Below are 15,676 nucleotides of genomic sequence, written 5' to 3'. Positions count from 1 at the left end.
GGTGGTGCAGTTGGTTAAGCATTCAACTCTTGGTTTCAGCTCAAGTCATAATCTCAGGGTTGTGAGATGGAGCCCCACCTCGAGCTCTGTGCTCAGTGGGGAGTCTGTTTAAGACTCTTCTCTCCTTTTCCCTCTACTCTTCCCCTCCCCCATCCTGGGGCTCTTTCTCTCTCTCTCTCTCTCTCTCTAATAAATAAATCTTTAAAAAACTTATAAGGTTGAAGTTATGATGATTGAACATATAGCATGACAAAGAGTACAGAAAAAGAAATATATAAATCAATTGTTTTATGTTGTCTATTCTGGGAAGGGTAAGCTCTGATTCTGTGTTATTAGTTTGGTTCCTTAGACATAAATATCTCATGTGTAAAAGAAATGTAATTCTTCGAGCTATCAGTGATAGATAAGACCATCTATTATTGTTATTATTATTGCCATAAACACCAAAAGAATAAAGATAAAATTTTAAGTGGAACATTATTATATTTTTATTATTACACACAAAAACATTACGACCAAACAGTGAAACAACGTTGAAAGAAGAAGCAAAAGAAATCAAGAAAAATAGCTGCAGCCTTCCAGAATTTCATTAACTGATTCCCATCTTTCCCTTCCCTGCCATCCCTTGACTGACCAACTCCTCTAGTGAGAGGATCAGGCAGGTTTCCCCCTCCTGGAGATTCTAAAACACTGTTTGGCCTAAGCTCACTTGTAATACTGTGACAAGCAACATAAAAGCAAGAACTGACTTTAAAAGGAGAAAGAGGAGCCTACTTCAGGGGCATAAATAACTCTGCTTCCTTATTAAGAAGGAATGTTGACAGGAATAATTTTTACCCCTGTGCTCTGGCCCAATCTGGCAGAACCAATAGCTACCACACACTGATCAAAGCCCAGATGGTGTCACCCAGGTGGAAAGCTGAAATTGCTGTTGTCTCCACCTATCTGAGATCTTCGGAATAAAGAAAAGGAGTAACAGCCTAACAGTAATTCAGAGAGGAAAGAGCAAAGCCAGAAAAGATCACCAAGCCCCTTTTGGTTTGGGACTCTCAAGAGAAAAGTGCTACGTCCGCCTCCAGAGAAGAAGCTTCACCATTTTTCCCTGGAACTTAGCAAATGTTCCCAGTTACTTTGCCTGGGTTTCCAATAAAAACCCACAGAATTTCTGTTCATGTAATTGAAGGGAAAACTTACTCCATGTTTCTTATTCATTTACACTTCAGTCATCAAAATATTGATTTTTAGGAGTTATTTGAAGTATAAAAATCAAACAGAAAACTTTCAGAATATTCTTAATAAAGCTTAGATGAAGTCTGTTCCTCCATCCCCCAGCTTTGCCTGAAGAGCAGGGAGAAGGATTTGAGTCAGAGTAAAAACATAAACTTAAATAAGAAGGAGGCCAAACTATTGAGTTGAAAGCAAAACCCAAAATTGTGAAATATTTTTAAGTATGTCCTGGTGAGAGTTGGAATCATCTGGCATCTCTTTGGCAAATTAATTACTGAACAAGGAGATTGGAGAAACGAAGATACAGAGAGAACCAGAAAGGTAAAATAGGGTGGTCACTCAAAGTAAAGAGAGTAAGTGAAGGAATAAGAGCAGTGAGATGGCGGTAAAAATTCAATGATGAGCTTGCATAGCTGACCTGAGGTGCATACAGGTGGGGCAACAGAGCCTTCTCCAGATGGGGTCTCTTTTCCTCAGAGGAACATCCCTAAGTGTTTCGGTTCAATGAAATGAATCAGTTCGAGGAGGGACTTCTCTGAAGGAGTTGAATCCTTCCAAAGTTGGATTGAACTCAATGAGCCATTCATATTTCCCAGGAAAGTCAAGCCAAATCTCCACTGGACCATTTTGGAATAAGATGGAAAGGCATTTGGCTGAAAACATGGGAGCAGGCAGTGTAAACTCAAACGCCTTTGGGGCATCCCAGGTAACATAAATGTGTGCACTGCCAGGCAAAGAGGGTGGGAAGTGGCAGGGTTTGTGTGAACCAGAGAATGTACGCCCCACATGAAGACACTTGGGTTCAAAGTTTTGTTAAACTGTGTCTGCCCAAACAAAACACACCTTCATGGTGATTACAACTGGAAGACCTCCTATTTGTGACTTCTGCTAAGTAGAAAGTGTCAAGGCCATGAGTCAGTAACAGCTAGGCATCCTGTTTCTGAAAATGGAAAGTGTGTGGCTGTCTCCATCCCCAAGTCTCCTCAAATTCAGGAAACCCTGTTGCTCCCTGAGCTCCCCCTCTTACCACTCCCCAACTTCCCTGCTCCAAGATAAAGTCCCAGTTCTGTATTTCCTAAACAGAGGCTGGGTGGCAGGTTCCAAAGGAGTGGGAAGTGCCCAGAAATTCTTCACTGGGCCTGGCAGATAAACTGCAAACTCTACTGTGAAATTCAGAGCAACTCATCTTTATGTTTCAGAAAATGCTGGCATTAGCATTAAAGGCCATATTTTCGAAAATCACAGCTTCTTTCAGCAGAAGTCCAAAAACTTCAAACTGCAAAAAGGAAAGATTCTGGTATTTTTTAAATGTTTTTAAAAAACTGGTTTAGTCCATCAAATGCTCTCATTTTACAATGGTGTTAACTAATGGAGGGAGGCTTAGACCAGGTACTCAAGTTTTAATTTCTTGTCCATGGTGCTCCTCCCCACCATAAATGTTCTGCATTTATAGTTTGAGATCCATGTATCAATGTGACAGTCATAGAAAGACCTTCTTGAGAAGTCGAACCAAGGTAGATCAGACAGAAATGTGTCCACGTCCACTCCAAGAGGGGGAGTTGAGGAGAGGCAATAGGTAAGGAGAGCCACAACTAGACCAGTTTCCCCAGTAAACAGGTCAGTGGGCAGAGTGGGGAGCTGCAGGGAAGCTGAGAGTATCTCTGTCTACTCTTTCCCTTTTGTGAAATCACCGGTTGGGATCCTCTGTAAGGCTGCCCCTGAATTTAACCAGCTGTCTCCTATAGAAAAACAGAGGGTCCATATCAGGTGGTCATTTCCATTTCTGGAACCATCTCTGGAACCTTCTCTGGAATGTCTCTGAATACAAGACACCCATCCCCAAACTCTAATGACCTCACCTGTGTGGTCACTAGGTTCACCGTGGTCTTGATCCTGGATACCTCCCTTGCTTTCCCCTGTGACAGTGGGCTGCAGATCACTGCTTTGGTCTGAAGGGTGCCCTGTGGAATGAAACAAAGGAGGAACTTATAAAACTTATGCTCCCACACCTGGATTCACTACCCAAGTGGGTGACACAGTGTGGCTAGGGAAACCCACACTTGTCTCCGGTTCTAGGCACCAACACGATAAACCTCAGCAACAGATCCGGGGCTTATTTTTAAGATTTAATACAGTGTGGCTGGAGAGGGCCTAATTGTAGAAAATAGGAGAAGTGGTTAACTGTCCTGAGTGGACTCCCTACTAGTTTGGTGACTTGATAATCCGGATAAGCTCTGTCTCAATGACTGTGTTAGTCAAACAGGGAGCTTAAGTGTACCAGGATAGGGCTTCTGGTTGGACGACTGCATGGTTTTCCTATTTCCTTTTCAGTTGTACCACCAGGGAAGTCAAAGGAGGGATAAGGTCTACTCCTTTCTTCCACATCTCTGCTCCTCACTCATATCTGTCCTTTCCTTTCATCCTGTAGTCCTGTGCACTGATGTTTGTGGGTCGACAACCAATAATGCTGTCATGGAAAAGATCGACCACGTGTTCCACTAGGTTGAGGACTCTCACAATCGCAGCTTTTCATTGTCCAGTCAGTTTAGCTCATGTTGATAAATACCTAAATACTTCTCTACCAAACAGCTCATGACTTGAGTGGAAAAATACTGAAGGGTCTGTCCTGGTGGTCACATCTCTTCTTCCACTCTCCATGACCCTCAAGGGCATGATGGGTTGAAGATGTTCTACCGCCTCAGACTACCTCAGGTATCTGAAGAGGGCTGGTTCTTTCCAGCTGGATCCCTTGGCTCTAGAAGAAACCACACTGGTAGCAGGGCCCCTAATCCCTGCAGAGGAGATATGCTGCAGGCTTTGCCCTGAGGAAGCCCCATCTCCTTTTCCTCTGACCTGTGATATAAACCTTGTTCTCTCTCATCCCGCACCTTCTTTCTGACTCTGGCTGTTTCAAATTTGTTGGTAGTACTTCCAGATATACCATATTACAATATTTGGGATCTCTGACCTTTTTCTGTTTTTATTTCTTTGGATGGGATTTTTTTTTCCATCCTGTCCTTCTCTCTCCTTCTGAGTGACTCTCCTACCTCAAATATCACCTTCCCACACCCAGCCTGATGGCACCATGTCTCTCCAGTCCCTTGAGGTGGCCCAGCAAACCCATTAAGCAATGCCGGCTGCCTCAGACTATACTTAAAAAGATACTGTCCCTACTCTCATGGAGCTTACATACTAATACAGAGAGTAAGAATAAAAAGAGATAACAGATATAAAAACACCCTAAAACTTTTAAGAGGGTGAGCTGGGTAGACTAGAGTCCCCTTAATATTCCTATCTATCTAGAACCTCAGAATGTGACCTTACTTGGAAATAAGATCTTTTTAAATGTAATTAGTTTAAGATGAGGTCACACTGGAATAAGGTGGTTCAACGATTAGTATCCTTATAAGAAGGCCATGTGAAGACACAGACACAGGCAGAATGCAGTGATAATGAAAGCTAAGGATGGAGTGATGGGTCTACAAGCCAAGTAATGCCAAACATTGTCAGGAATTACCGAAAGCTAGGAGAGAGGTATGGAAAGAATTCTCCCTCAGAGTGTCCAACACAAACCAAACTTGCTGATTTTGGACTTCCAGCCTCCTGAACTGTGAGAGAATAAGTTTCTGTTGTTTTATGCTACAAAGTTAGGGTAATTTGTTATGGCAGCCCTAGGAAACGGACATGAAGAGGTAAAGTTGACAGATGTTAAGAAAAAAGAGACAGAAGGAAAAGATTAGGTACATGTATTCAGCTTGGTTTTGTTGGGGGGTGGGGGAATGTTAAGAACAAGAGTTAGGGAAATGTCCATTATTTTCATTTAACAAACACAGATGTATAGGTTATTATGTTCCATGCAGTGTTCTAAGCCCTTTATAAAAATTAACTCATTAATCCTCATAGTAACTCTAAAAGGTAGAGGCCACTATTTTCCCCATTTTACGGTTAAGGAAACTGAGGCCCAGAGCAGTTAAATGACTTGCCAAGAGTCACTTACAGCTGGAGAGTGGCAAAGCCAGTGTTCAAATCCAAGCAGTTTTGCCCTAAAGCCTGAATTCCTAAATATTACATGGTACAGCCCCATTTATGTAGCCATTTTAAAAATCATTAAACTCTACTCTTATTTTTTCCTTTATAAGTGGCAGTAAGAATTCAGCCTTTCTTTCTTTCACGTGCCTGGGCCTCTAAGGTCCCACAGATCAGGTGCTATGGGAGGAGGCTCCGGGTTGGAATGGCATTTGATGACCTGCTTGGAGGACAGACCCAGAGGCAAGGTTTCCAGCAAGGGCACTGTCTAGGTAGATTTCTTGGTTGAAGATCTAGGCTGGGTAAGCTTTTCTGGCCTCATAATGGGTCTGGCAAACAGTGCCTACTATATCTGGCAGAGGAGGCGCATACAGATGAGGCACAAAAGCCCAACCTTCCCCTCCTCACCACTGCTGGCCAATTGCAGCAGGAGCCCATGTCGTTTCTGGCTGGAGTGACAGCTGGTCAACAGCCATCTTATCAGAACAGAAAGAGGCCAACTTGTGGGAGGTCTGACAGGCAAATGCCACTAAAAGCAGCACTGAGAAAGTAAAATTATTTTTTTGAAGAACAGAATCTCATTGACAGATTTTTTTTTTTTTTTTTTTTTTTCAAGAGCCACATCAGAAACCCTGGTCTCAACATAAAACAATTCTGGTAATTCCAGGCCTACGAGAACATTCTCCACTTTGATTCTCCCGTGCTTAATGCCAGTCATTATCCTGGTCAAACTTTGACGGAGTTCAAAGAAAGTCTTGCCTGGTAATTGTTTTCTCTAACTTGGGAACTAAGGAGGAAGGTTTTCCCTTATCCTAAAGATCAGTTTCTTGTCTTCTCTGGAACATCACTGTTTGGGGAATTCCCCTTGCCTTCAAGCACCCAGGGATTGTCACTGTTCTCTTCTGACTCCCAGCAGCCTTGGGTGGGATTTACTTCTTATAACTTATGCCCCATCTGCTTCCGAAAAGGACCAGAGCAAGCCTCATAGATTGTTTGTTTCTTGTGCTTGTGTTAGTTGTCTCTAGCTTAGCATTCCTCTTAAGCCTGGGGCAGATGTGTCCGTCCTGGTTCCATTTGAGACTGTTTCTCCCACCTCCTTTCTAAAAGATTTTATTTTTAAGTGCAGTTTTAGATTCTCAGCAAAACTGAGAGGGAGTTACAGAGATTTCCCATATATTCCCTGCTCCCGCATATGCAGACACTGCCAATACCTCCCACCAGAGCGGCATATTTGCTACAATCGATGGACCTACACTGACACTTCTTAATTACCCAAAACCCATAGTATACATTATGGTTCACTCTTGATGTCGTACACATTATAATGACATATATCCATCATCCTGGTGTCATACAGTAATTTCACTGCTGTAAAAAATCCTCTGGGCTCTGCCTACTAACCCCTTCCCACATCGTGGCAACCATTGATCTCTGTACAGTCTCCACAGTTTTGCTTTTCCTAGAATGTCACATAGTTGGAATCAGACAGTTCGTAGTCTCTTCAGACTGGCTCTCTCCTCGTAAGATGCATTTATGTTTCCTGCATGCCTCTTCGTGGCTTGAGAGCTCATTTCTTTTTAGCACTGAATACTATTCCATCGTCTGGATGTACTACAGTTTATTTATCCATTTACCCACTGAAGCACATTCCGGTCACTTCCAAGTTCTAGCAATTACGAATAAAGCTGCCTCACACATCTGCGTGCAGGTTTTTGTGTGGACATAAGTTTTCAACTCTTCTGGGTAAATACCAAAGAGCATGAAGACTGGATCATATGGTAAGAGTATGTTTAGTTTTGTAAGAAACTGCCACACTGTCTTCCAAAGTAGCGCCACCATTCGGTATTCTCATCAGTGACGAATGAGGTTCCTGCTGTTCCACGACCTCACCAGCATTTGATGCTGTCAGTATTACAGATTTTGGCCCTTCTAATAGGTGTGTAACAGTATATTGTTGTTTTAATTTACATTTACCTGCTGACATGATGTGGAGCATCAGACTGTCCCCTCTTGATGGGGAAAAAATAAATTTTATGTTGCTTTTGTGACCACCCCAAAAGCATTTAGCAGACTGTTCTGCACAGAGAGGATGTTCAGAGAATGTTTGGGGGAAGAACACCAGATCAAGAGTTAGGCAGTCTGTACTGCAGGGAGGTTTCTCAGTCACCATCTGTAAAATGGGGTAAGATTCCCAATCTATTTCTCAGGGTTACTGAGATAATTACAAAAATAAGGTGAGTGAAACTGCCTTGTATAAACTAGGAATTGCTATGCAAAAATATAGCATGTTAGGAAAATAAGTATTTCTCCTTGTTAATTAAGAAGGAAATAACTCCCACCTCTATGATCATTCCAGCTTATACAGTTCTGGTTTCCCATAAATCAAAGTTATTTACTTTCCTATAAATCTTTCCTAAAAAGATAAAGTTCTAGATGTATATAGCAGCTTTATTCACAGTCACCCAGAACTAGAAACAAAGGTCATTCAGCTGGTAATTGGCAAAACTGTGGTATACCCATACTCTAGAAACCTGCTCAGCAACGAAAAAGAACAAATTACTCTTAAATGCATCAACACTGATGAATCATAAAAGTATTATACCAAGTGAAAGAAGCCAGATGCAGTTTACATACTGTATTACTCCATTTCTATGACATTTTGGGAAAGGCATAATTATAGGGACAGAAAATCCATTAGTGGTCCCCAGGAGCTAAGGGTGGGGGGAGATGGTCACAGAACAGGCAGGAGAGAGCTTTTTGGAAATTTTCCTTTTTCTTCCTTGTGAAGGGGATTACCTGACTGTGTTCAACCAATTTTATCAAACCATTTGAGTTTTACTGTACATAAATTATACCTCAATAAATACGACTTTTTAAAAATCACCAGAACATAAAAAAATTAAAAGATAAAGTCTCCTCAAACTGACTGTTCCCAGAAAGCAGGATCCAATCATTTCTAACCCACGAGGAGGGAAGTGTCTGGTAGGGAGAGCCTTGCTGTTGACGAGGGACCCTTCACAGCCATTTGTATCATTGACCATAGCTGGTTTTGACACTAAGTACTTGGCTCAAAGTCTACGAAATTAGCAGGCTCTGGTTGCTTGTACCTCTCAACCGTCACAACTTTATTGACGAGAATGGCTACCAGCTGTCACCTCTGCCTCCACCTCTGTGCTTGGTGATTTAGACTTCATGGCCATAGCAAATCAAGCCATGATCCTGCTATGGCTCTTCGTGTTGGGGTTTGAACTTCTAGCCAAATGGCTGTCGCTCAGCTGTTAGGCTGCCAATCACCCGTCACTGTGGGTTAAGCATGATATGCACACTGAGATCTTCCAACTCCTTAGACATCTGAAAGGCAACTTGCTTTCCACACCAGCAGGCAGCAAATCTGGGTGATATTTAACTCCTGGATTTTAGAATTTCTGACTTTATGGAAGGGGGTGGGGGGGGACTTGGAATTTTACATTACAAGTTGCAGAAGGGCCTCAAACCAGTGGACGGGGAAAATGATGTCATTAGCATACCACCTAAATCTTAACACATTTGAGGCCAGTGAAAAACTTATCTACATAAATGAATCAAGCTCTTGGCACAATGGAGCACAGTTTTTACAAAAACAAAAACAAAACCACCTCAAATCTTTCATATGATATTATTGTATTTTAGTTTTCCTCTGTTAGAAAAGCAAGACTTAAGATTCAGAAAATTCTCTTTTATAAAGGCTTTATTGTAACCGTATTTATGACTTGACAGGTACTACTTTTTTCTCCAAAAGTAAGAGAAATGGTTTCATCTGTTTGAAGTTATATTATTATTATGCTCATCCATGAAGAGTACTATACAGACAGATTTATTTCCCAGTGAAGTTCATATTTAGGAAGGGGGTGCAGAGAGGGAACTAAACAATTACTGACTATCTACCACAGGACAGGTACCATGCTTTGCACGTAATATCTGTAATCACCTTCACAATGGTCCTGAAAACTAGGCCTTTAGGAGTTCCATTTTATAGGTAAGGAAACTAAAACTCAGAAGTTAAGTAATTTTCCCTCAAACCATATGACAAATTATGGCACAGCAGAGATTTCAAGTTGATTGCTTTTTGTTTGTTGTTCTTTCTTTTTTCTTAAAATTTAAGTATAGTTGACACACATTACATAAGTTTCAGGTGTACAACACAGTGATTCAACATCTCTGTACATTACGCTATACTCACTACAAGTGTAGCTGCCATCTGTTACCATACAAGGCTATTACAACACCATTGACTATATGCCCTGTGCTGTACCTTTTATTCTCATGACTTATTCATTCCATAACTGAAGCCTATATCTCCCACTCCCCTTCAGCCATTTTGTCCATCTTCCTGCCCCGCTTTGCTCTGACAACCATCAGTTTGTTCTCTGTATTTATACATTTGATTCTACTTTTTGTTTATTCATTTGTTTTGTTTTTTTTTAGATTCCATATATAAGTGAAATTATATGGTCTTTGTCTTTCTCAGTCTGACTTATTTCACTTAGCGTAATGACCTCTAGGTCCATCCATGTTGTTGCAAATGGCAGAAATCTCATCCTTCTTTATGGCTGTATGACATTCCATTGTGTATGTGTACTGCTTCTTCTTTAACTGATCATCTATCAAGGGACACTTAGGTTGCTTCCATATCTTGACTATTGAAAATAATGTTGCAGTAAACACAGCAGTGCATATATCTTTTTGAGTTTGAAGAAAATGAAAACATTTTCTTCAGGAAAATATCCAATAGTGGAGTTACTGGATCATATGGTATTTCTATTTTTAATTTTTTGAGGAAGTTCCATACTGTTTTCAATGGTGGCTGCAATAATTATATTCCCACCAGCACTGGACCTGGGTTCCTTTTTCTCCATGTATTTCACCAATACTTGTTATTTTTTATCTTCTTGATTTTAGCCATTCTGACAGATGTATAGTGACATCTCATTGTGGTTTTGATTTCTATTTCCCTGATGATGAGTGATGCTGAGCATCTTTTCATGTGTTTGTTGGCTATTAGTATGTCAAGTCCTCTGCCCGTTTTTTGATCAGAGTTTTTTGGGGTTTTTTGGTTAATGTAAAATTTTTTGATTCCAAAGTCCACTTGCTTAGGTTGGTATATGAAACTCTTTCCAAAGCTTTGGCTGGTACCCTATGTCCATGTGCCATATCCAAGACAGAAACAAATGATAGATTGTTGTCCACAGGAAAGAGCACTGGGTGAAGACTGAGAAGAGGGCTTTGACACCAATTCTTCTTCTTCTTCTTTTTTTTAAAAAAAGATTTATTGTAGAGAGAAAGAGAGAGAGCACCAGAGTGAGCACACACAGGAGGAGGGAAAGAAGGAGAGAATCTTCAAGCTGGCTCCCCACTGAGCATGGGGCTTGATCTCACAACCCATGAGATCATGACCTCAGCAGAAACCAAGAGTCAGACACTCACCCAACTGAGCCACTGAGGAGTCCAGCCAATTCTTAAGCTCACATAACACATAACGAGAGACAACTTACTTAAATTCTCTGTGCTTCTGTTTCATCTGTTAAGGGGGAAAACAAAATCTGTCTTTACACGCACAGGAGTCTTTCGAGGAAAAGAAGTCCAATCACTCTTGCCAGAGCAGTTAATTTTGTCCCTAAATGTTTCTTTATTATTATGTGGATATAGCCTAAATAACCATGATTCCATATGAAAAAAAGAAATGTGAAAAAAATTTCAAGATCTAGAATAAGGACAACTTGAGTGCATTATTGATCACAGTCATGTTGAGTATAGTTGACAGGCTGAGGTGGTAAAGATGCCACTTTGGGCAGCACCTCTTTGTAGCCAGATTCTGGAGCTCTGTACGAGGTCCAGAAGGGAGAAGCGGATTCAAAGTTGAAGTACTCCTGGACTTCCTCTGAAAATTTAATCTTGGGTCTTGGGGGTGTAGACTGCTGCACCAAAGTTTCATCTTAAGCACAGCTCTGTGCCGTCAATATATCAGTCACAATCTTCAAGCCCATGTTGGCTCTTCACAGCTTCCTCTCTGTAAATTAGGTGAATAGCACTCTGGGCATTTCATTCTAACATGGAAAATAATTTGATTTCATAGCAAAGGACATTCCTTTGCATTCCAAGTTTTTCATGGCAAGAATTCTGTTGTTTGTGCCCAAGTGAGGTTTGGCAGGGCCCATTTCTTGAAGAAACCCTGAAGCACAGGCCAGGACTTCTCGCTGTTATACACCATTTCCTTTAAACCAAGCTTCAGGAGCTCTGTATGTCTTAAATATTTCTGCATGTATCCTGTCACAAACAGGGCACATTTTCCCAAAGTAAAGGACAACACTTGTCCCTACAAACATTTCCCCCCTCCAAAATGTTAAGTCTATAACTGTCAGAAATCAGCCCCAACTTTTCACTTACAGAGAGCTAGAGAAATCCAGGCAGTGTGCAGGTAGACTGGGCCGGACTCCTTGCACGAACCTGAAGGTACTCTGTCTTCTATTAAACAAAGATTTAGAAGGCAGTGGAGCTAGTGTGTATCTCATAGTTCATCTCAAGCGTCGATACACCAGCTAACGCTTTCCCCTAGATGTTACTTTACTCTTATACGATACGACTTAAAACAATAAGAAAGAGAGGAAGCTGGTTCCTGGCCAATGGCCAAGAATAGTTTGGAACCTGTCTTCTCTCACATTTTGAGGAGGTAAGTGTTTGTGTGAAGTGACCAGGAATCTTTCTAAGAGGCAGAAGTGGAGTGTGTGAAGAAACAATAGAATAGAGGCAGAATGGCAAATAGAGATAAAAGGAGAGGAGTGATCAAAAGTGTACTTGATTTCTTTCTATTAATTCAAAGTGCACCTTTGCCTTCAATGGTACATTCACTTGACCTTCCTCTACTGTTTGGCTTGCAGTCAGCAATCAGCTTATGCACAGCTTTGTCAGAATGAAAACTATCTTCTGTAATCATCTTCACCTTCAAGAAACATGGGTTATTTCACTGTATATCCTCAGTCACATTTTAGAATGATTTTGACTCTTTGTATTACACTAGAGTTTTCTAGAACTCCCTCCCAGTATGTATTGACATTACACAGAGTATCTGATTTATACAAATAGCATCTCTCTGAGGAAGAGCATGTTTCATCGCCCTCTCTATTGGAGATGGGAAATCTGATGCCCCAAATTAAATCCCATCCTCACCATGGTCACTTCAGCATACAGTAGATACTAAAAAAATATTGAATGAAGAGAGAGATTTCCAAATTTAAAATATAGCTGTCCTGCAAACCTGGAGATACTTCTGGAAATCTAGTTCCAGGAAATGACTGCAACCACCCAGTCAGTGCCAACTCACTAACAGTGCTAAAGGAACCAACCTTTTGAAGTTAGAAAAGACCCGATTGAGGCTTTACCTGAAACAGATTTAAAAGTTCAGGCAGTTTAAAAAAACAAAAAAAGAGATTTATTTATTTGAGTGAGAGAGAGAGAGAGACAAAGATAGCGACAGAGAGCATGAACAAAAAAAGCTAGCATGACTGGGGAGCTCAGCAGGGAGCCAAATGCAGGGCTCAATCCATGGACCCTCGGATCATGACCTAGCTGAAGGCAGATGCTTAACTGACTGAGCCACCCAGGTGCCCCAAGTTCAGGCAGTTTTAAACACAAAAATCTGGTTTTGTTATGAGGTAGGGTCAAGTTTCTAAAAGAAGTTTAAATAGCCTCTGATAGGTTCCCATCTGAAATTGTATCCGAGTGTGCTGGAACCTATCTGGGCATGATGCTTGCTTTCCCCTCTGGAAGCAGCATTTAAAGTAACTCTCATTGCCCAGTGTCACATGACGCGCCCGGCAGTTCCAGCTGAATCTGGTTTAAAATGCCTGTTCACAGGCTCCAGGAAGCCTAAGTCTTAGCACAGTCATGGCTGAGGCTCCAGAAAGCACTCTCCCCAAAAGGCATTGGAAGGAGAAATGGCCATCGTTTATCTGGGTTGTTGGAAAGCCCAAGGAGGGGGCGTAAGTGGGACGTTGATGGAGGACAGAGAGGGGAAACATTTTCCACTGCACTGAAGCAATTAGATGGCATTGTGCTGTAAACCAATGGGCTCTTCCTGCACCTAGGCGTCTGGAGAGAATGGGAAAGGGGGACTGGAAGAGCCTACTCCTTCCTGTAGACACTCTGAAATTCTGGTCCCAGCCCCTAAGGCTCCACTGTCACCTACTTGAGGCATTTTCCCTCTGAGATGGGGAAGCCCACCACTTTGCTCTCATTTAAAGAACAGATCTTGAATTAGGGGGGCAGTTTTCAAGACAGTGCTTTCAAAAACTTAAAGAATGAGATATTGTATGTAGACCTTTTAAAAATTCCCTGCAGGTTATGTGTTTTGATAGTATTTACTAAGGAATAGATGTACTTTTATTTGAATAAATCTAGTTATATCCAGTTTGTGATAGTAAAGAGTTCATTAAAAGGGAATGACATATAACTGTTACTTTTTACTTAGAATACCCCATCTATCTGAAAACTAGTATGTGTCATCTTATCTTTCTAATTAAAAAAGTATGCAATTTTAAATTCTTTGGTGTTTAAAAGAGTATGTTTTCCTTTGGCAAGAGCCTATTTTTAGCATTAACAAATAATAAAAACATACAAAACATGTCACTTCTCACCAAGATGACATTCAAAGCTGTTCCCCTGGCAAAGAAAAAAAAAGTTTTTTGCCGATAAACTAGGCTTTTCTTGGGATCCCTAGCTCTCTCTCCCAGAGATTCCTCACATCTCAGAGGCCCTTTATTGCCGGTACAATGTTATACACGTAGGAAATGGATGCATAGTTACCTAGGGTATTTTTTTTCCGTTTGTTTTCTCTTCCAGCATTTGATCACTGGCTGGTGAACTGTTTGGGCCCACAGAGATCTCTAGACCACCAGCTCATGTATTTGAAAGGCATCTGTTTATTTTGAAAATGCAAATGTGGCCTACCTCAAAGACTGACAGGCAAGAAATGACCCACTGAGCAAGGGGAGAGGTTTCCAATCTGGAGCCCTGTCCCTCCCTCTATCAAACCGAGATCACTCGCTGTCAAAACAACTTAAACAAGCTCCAGGAATCTGAGTGAAGGGCCCACAATTAAAATGAACAGGCCTGTCTGTGCGCGCGCACGCGCACGCCCGTGTGTGTGTGTGTGTGTGTGTGTGTGTGTGTGTGTAACTCCTTCCCTCTCTATTTCAGGAATTAACCAGGCAGATAATTTCTCACCTAGTTTAAAGTAATGATGAGATCAGTTACCAAAGGACTCTGCACCTTTGAAATGGTGGATCTCCATGGAGGGCTGCCTGGAGGAGGGCCCTATAACAGGGACACTGGCCTCTTACCAGCCGCAGCCCAGTCCTGGGGACAGATTCCCGGAGAAAGCCCAGGAAGGTTAATACCCTGACTTTGATCTCTGTCAAGGCATACCAGCAAGAATTAATTTACATTTCAGATGAAAAAGGTTGACAGCATGAAAAGGCATCTTGTTTCTGGTATGTGAACGTGCTGTAATAGATCGGGAATTCTGAAAGGAAGTTCTGAGGAAGCTAAAGGGATAAGCTGTGCGGCTGCTTTTATTGGGAAGGAGATGAAAGGAAAACAAATTTCCATATGCACTGCTCTGTAGCAACATGTAGGCCAAATGCTTCCTAAATTTCAAGGGCCGTTCTTTTAAAAATATATAACATATCTTAGCAACACCACTAAAGAAAAAGAAAGGCAATGGGCCAGAACTTGAAATACAAAGAAATGCATTCCATAGAATCTAAATTTCAAGTGAAATGATTTGTTGAAAAAAAAACATAAATGAAAGAGTAAGTTTTGAAAACAATCAGAAACAGTCCTACTAGGATAACCTCCCTAAGCCACTTCCTGTAGGGTTCCAAAGTAAAGGAACTGCTAGGTTTGGGGCTTGTTCTACTAAGAAACATCCTAGTGGTGGTAAGAAGAGCTTGTAATGAGAAGATTATGCTCTGGGAAGAACACCCCCCCACACCCCTGCCCAAACAGAAAAGTTGAGATGAACTGCTTTGCTTTTTAGATTAACAGAACCATGCTTTCCAATATAAAGATAAGGAGAACATTCTTCACGCAAAAGTAAACTGCCCATAAAATTGCAAATGCTGTTACCCTATCCAGGCATCTTTTCTGCTAGCACAATACCAGCACCTCAACTCACATCTGTGGTGTTGGGCTGAAGAGCAAAGAGACTGTCTGCTTTCGCTCTGGCTGCCACACTACTTCCAAGAGGGAGGGGTGGCATTAGTCCCACCCTCAATGTCCTCCTCTCCGCCCAAGCCCCTATGGACTCGGTTAATGGAAGTTCCTTATGCCACTTGATAAGTGGGAACACAAGCTGCTGGAGTAAAAAGAAAAGGGAGGGAGGAGGTAC

General features: G+C 41.5%; 1 protein-coding gene across 1 annotated transcript in view; it reads right to left on the bottom strand.

Annotated features, from left to right (window-relative positions):
- MYO3B (myosin IIIB) overlaps window positions 1–15,676 on the bottom strand; it is a 224,515-nt gene that overhangs the window by 127,483 nt on the left and 81,356 nt on the right. Inside the window, exon 18 of the mRNA XM_032880284.1 lies at window positions 3,087–3,188. Coding sequence (XP_032736175.1) covers window positions 3,087–3,188 — 102 coding nt within the window. The remainder of the gene's footprint in view (window positions 1–3,086; window positions 3,189–15,676) is intronic.

Source organism: Lontra canadensis, unplaced genomic scaffold (genome assembly GCF_010015895.1).
Source record: "Lontra canadensis isolate GAN:19392208 unplaced genomic scaffold, GSC_riverotter_1.0 scaffold69, whole genome shotgun sequence".
Classification (NCBI taxonomy): Eukaryota; Metazoa; Chordata; class Mammalia; order Carnivora; family Mustelidae; genus Lontra; species Lontra canadensis.
The sequence above is the reverse complement of the archived record's forward strand: the minus strand, read 5'-3'. Positions and strand labels throughout refer to the sequence as shown.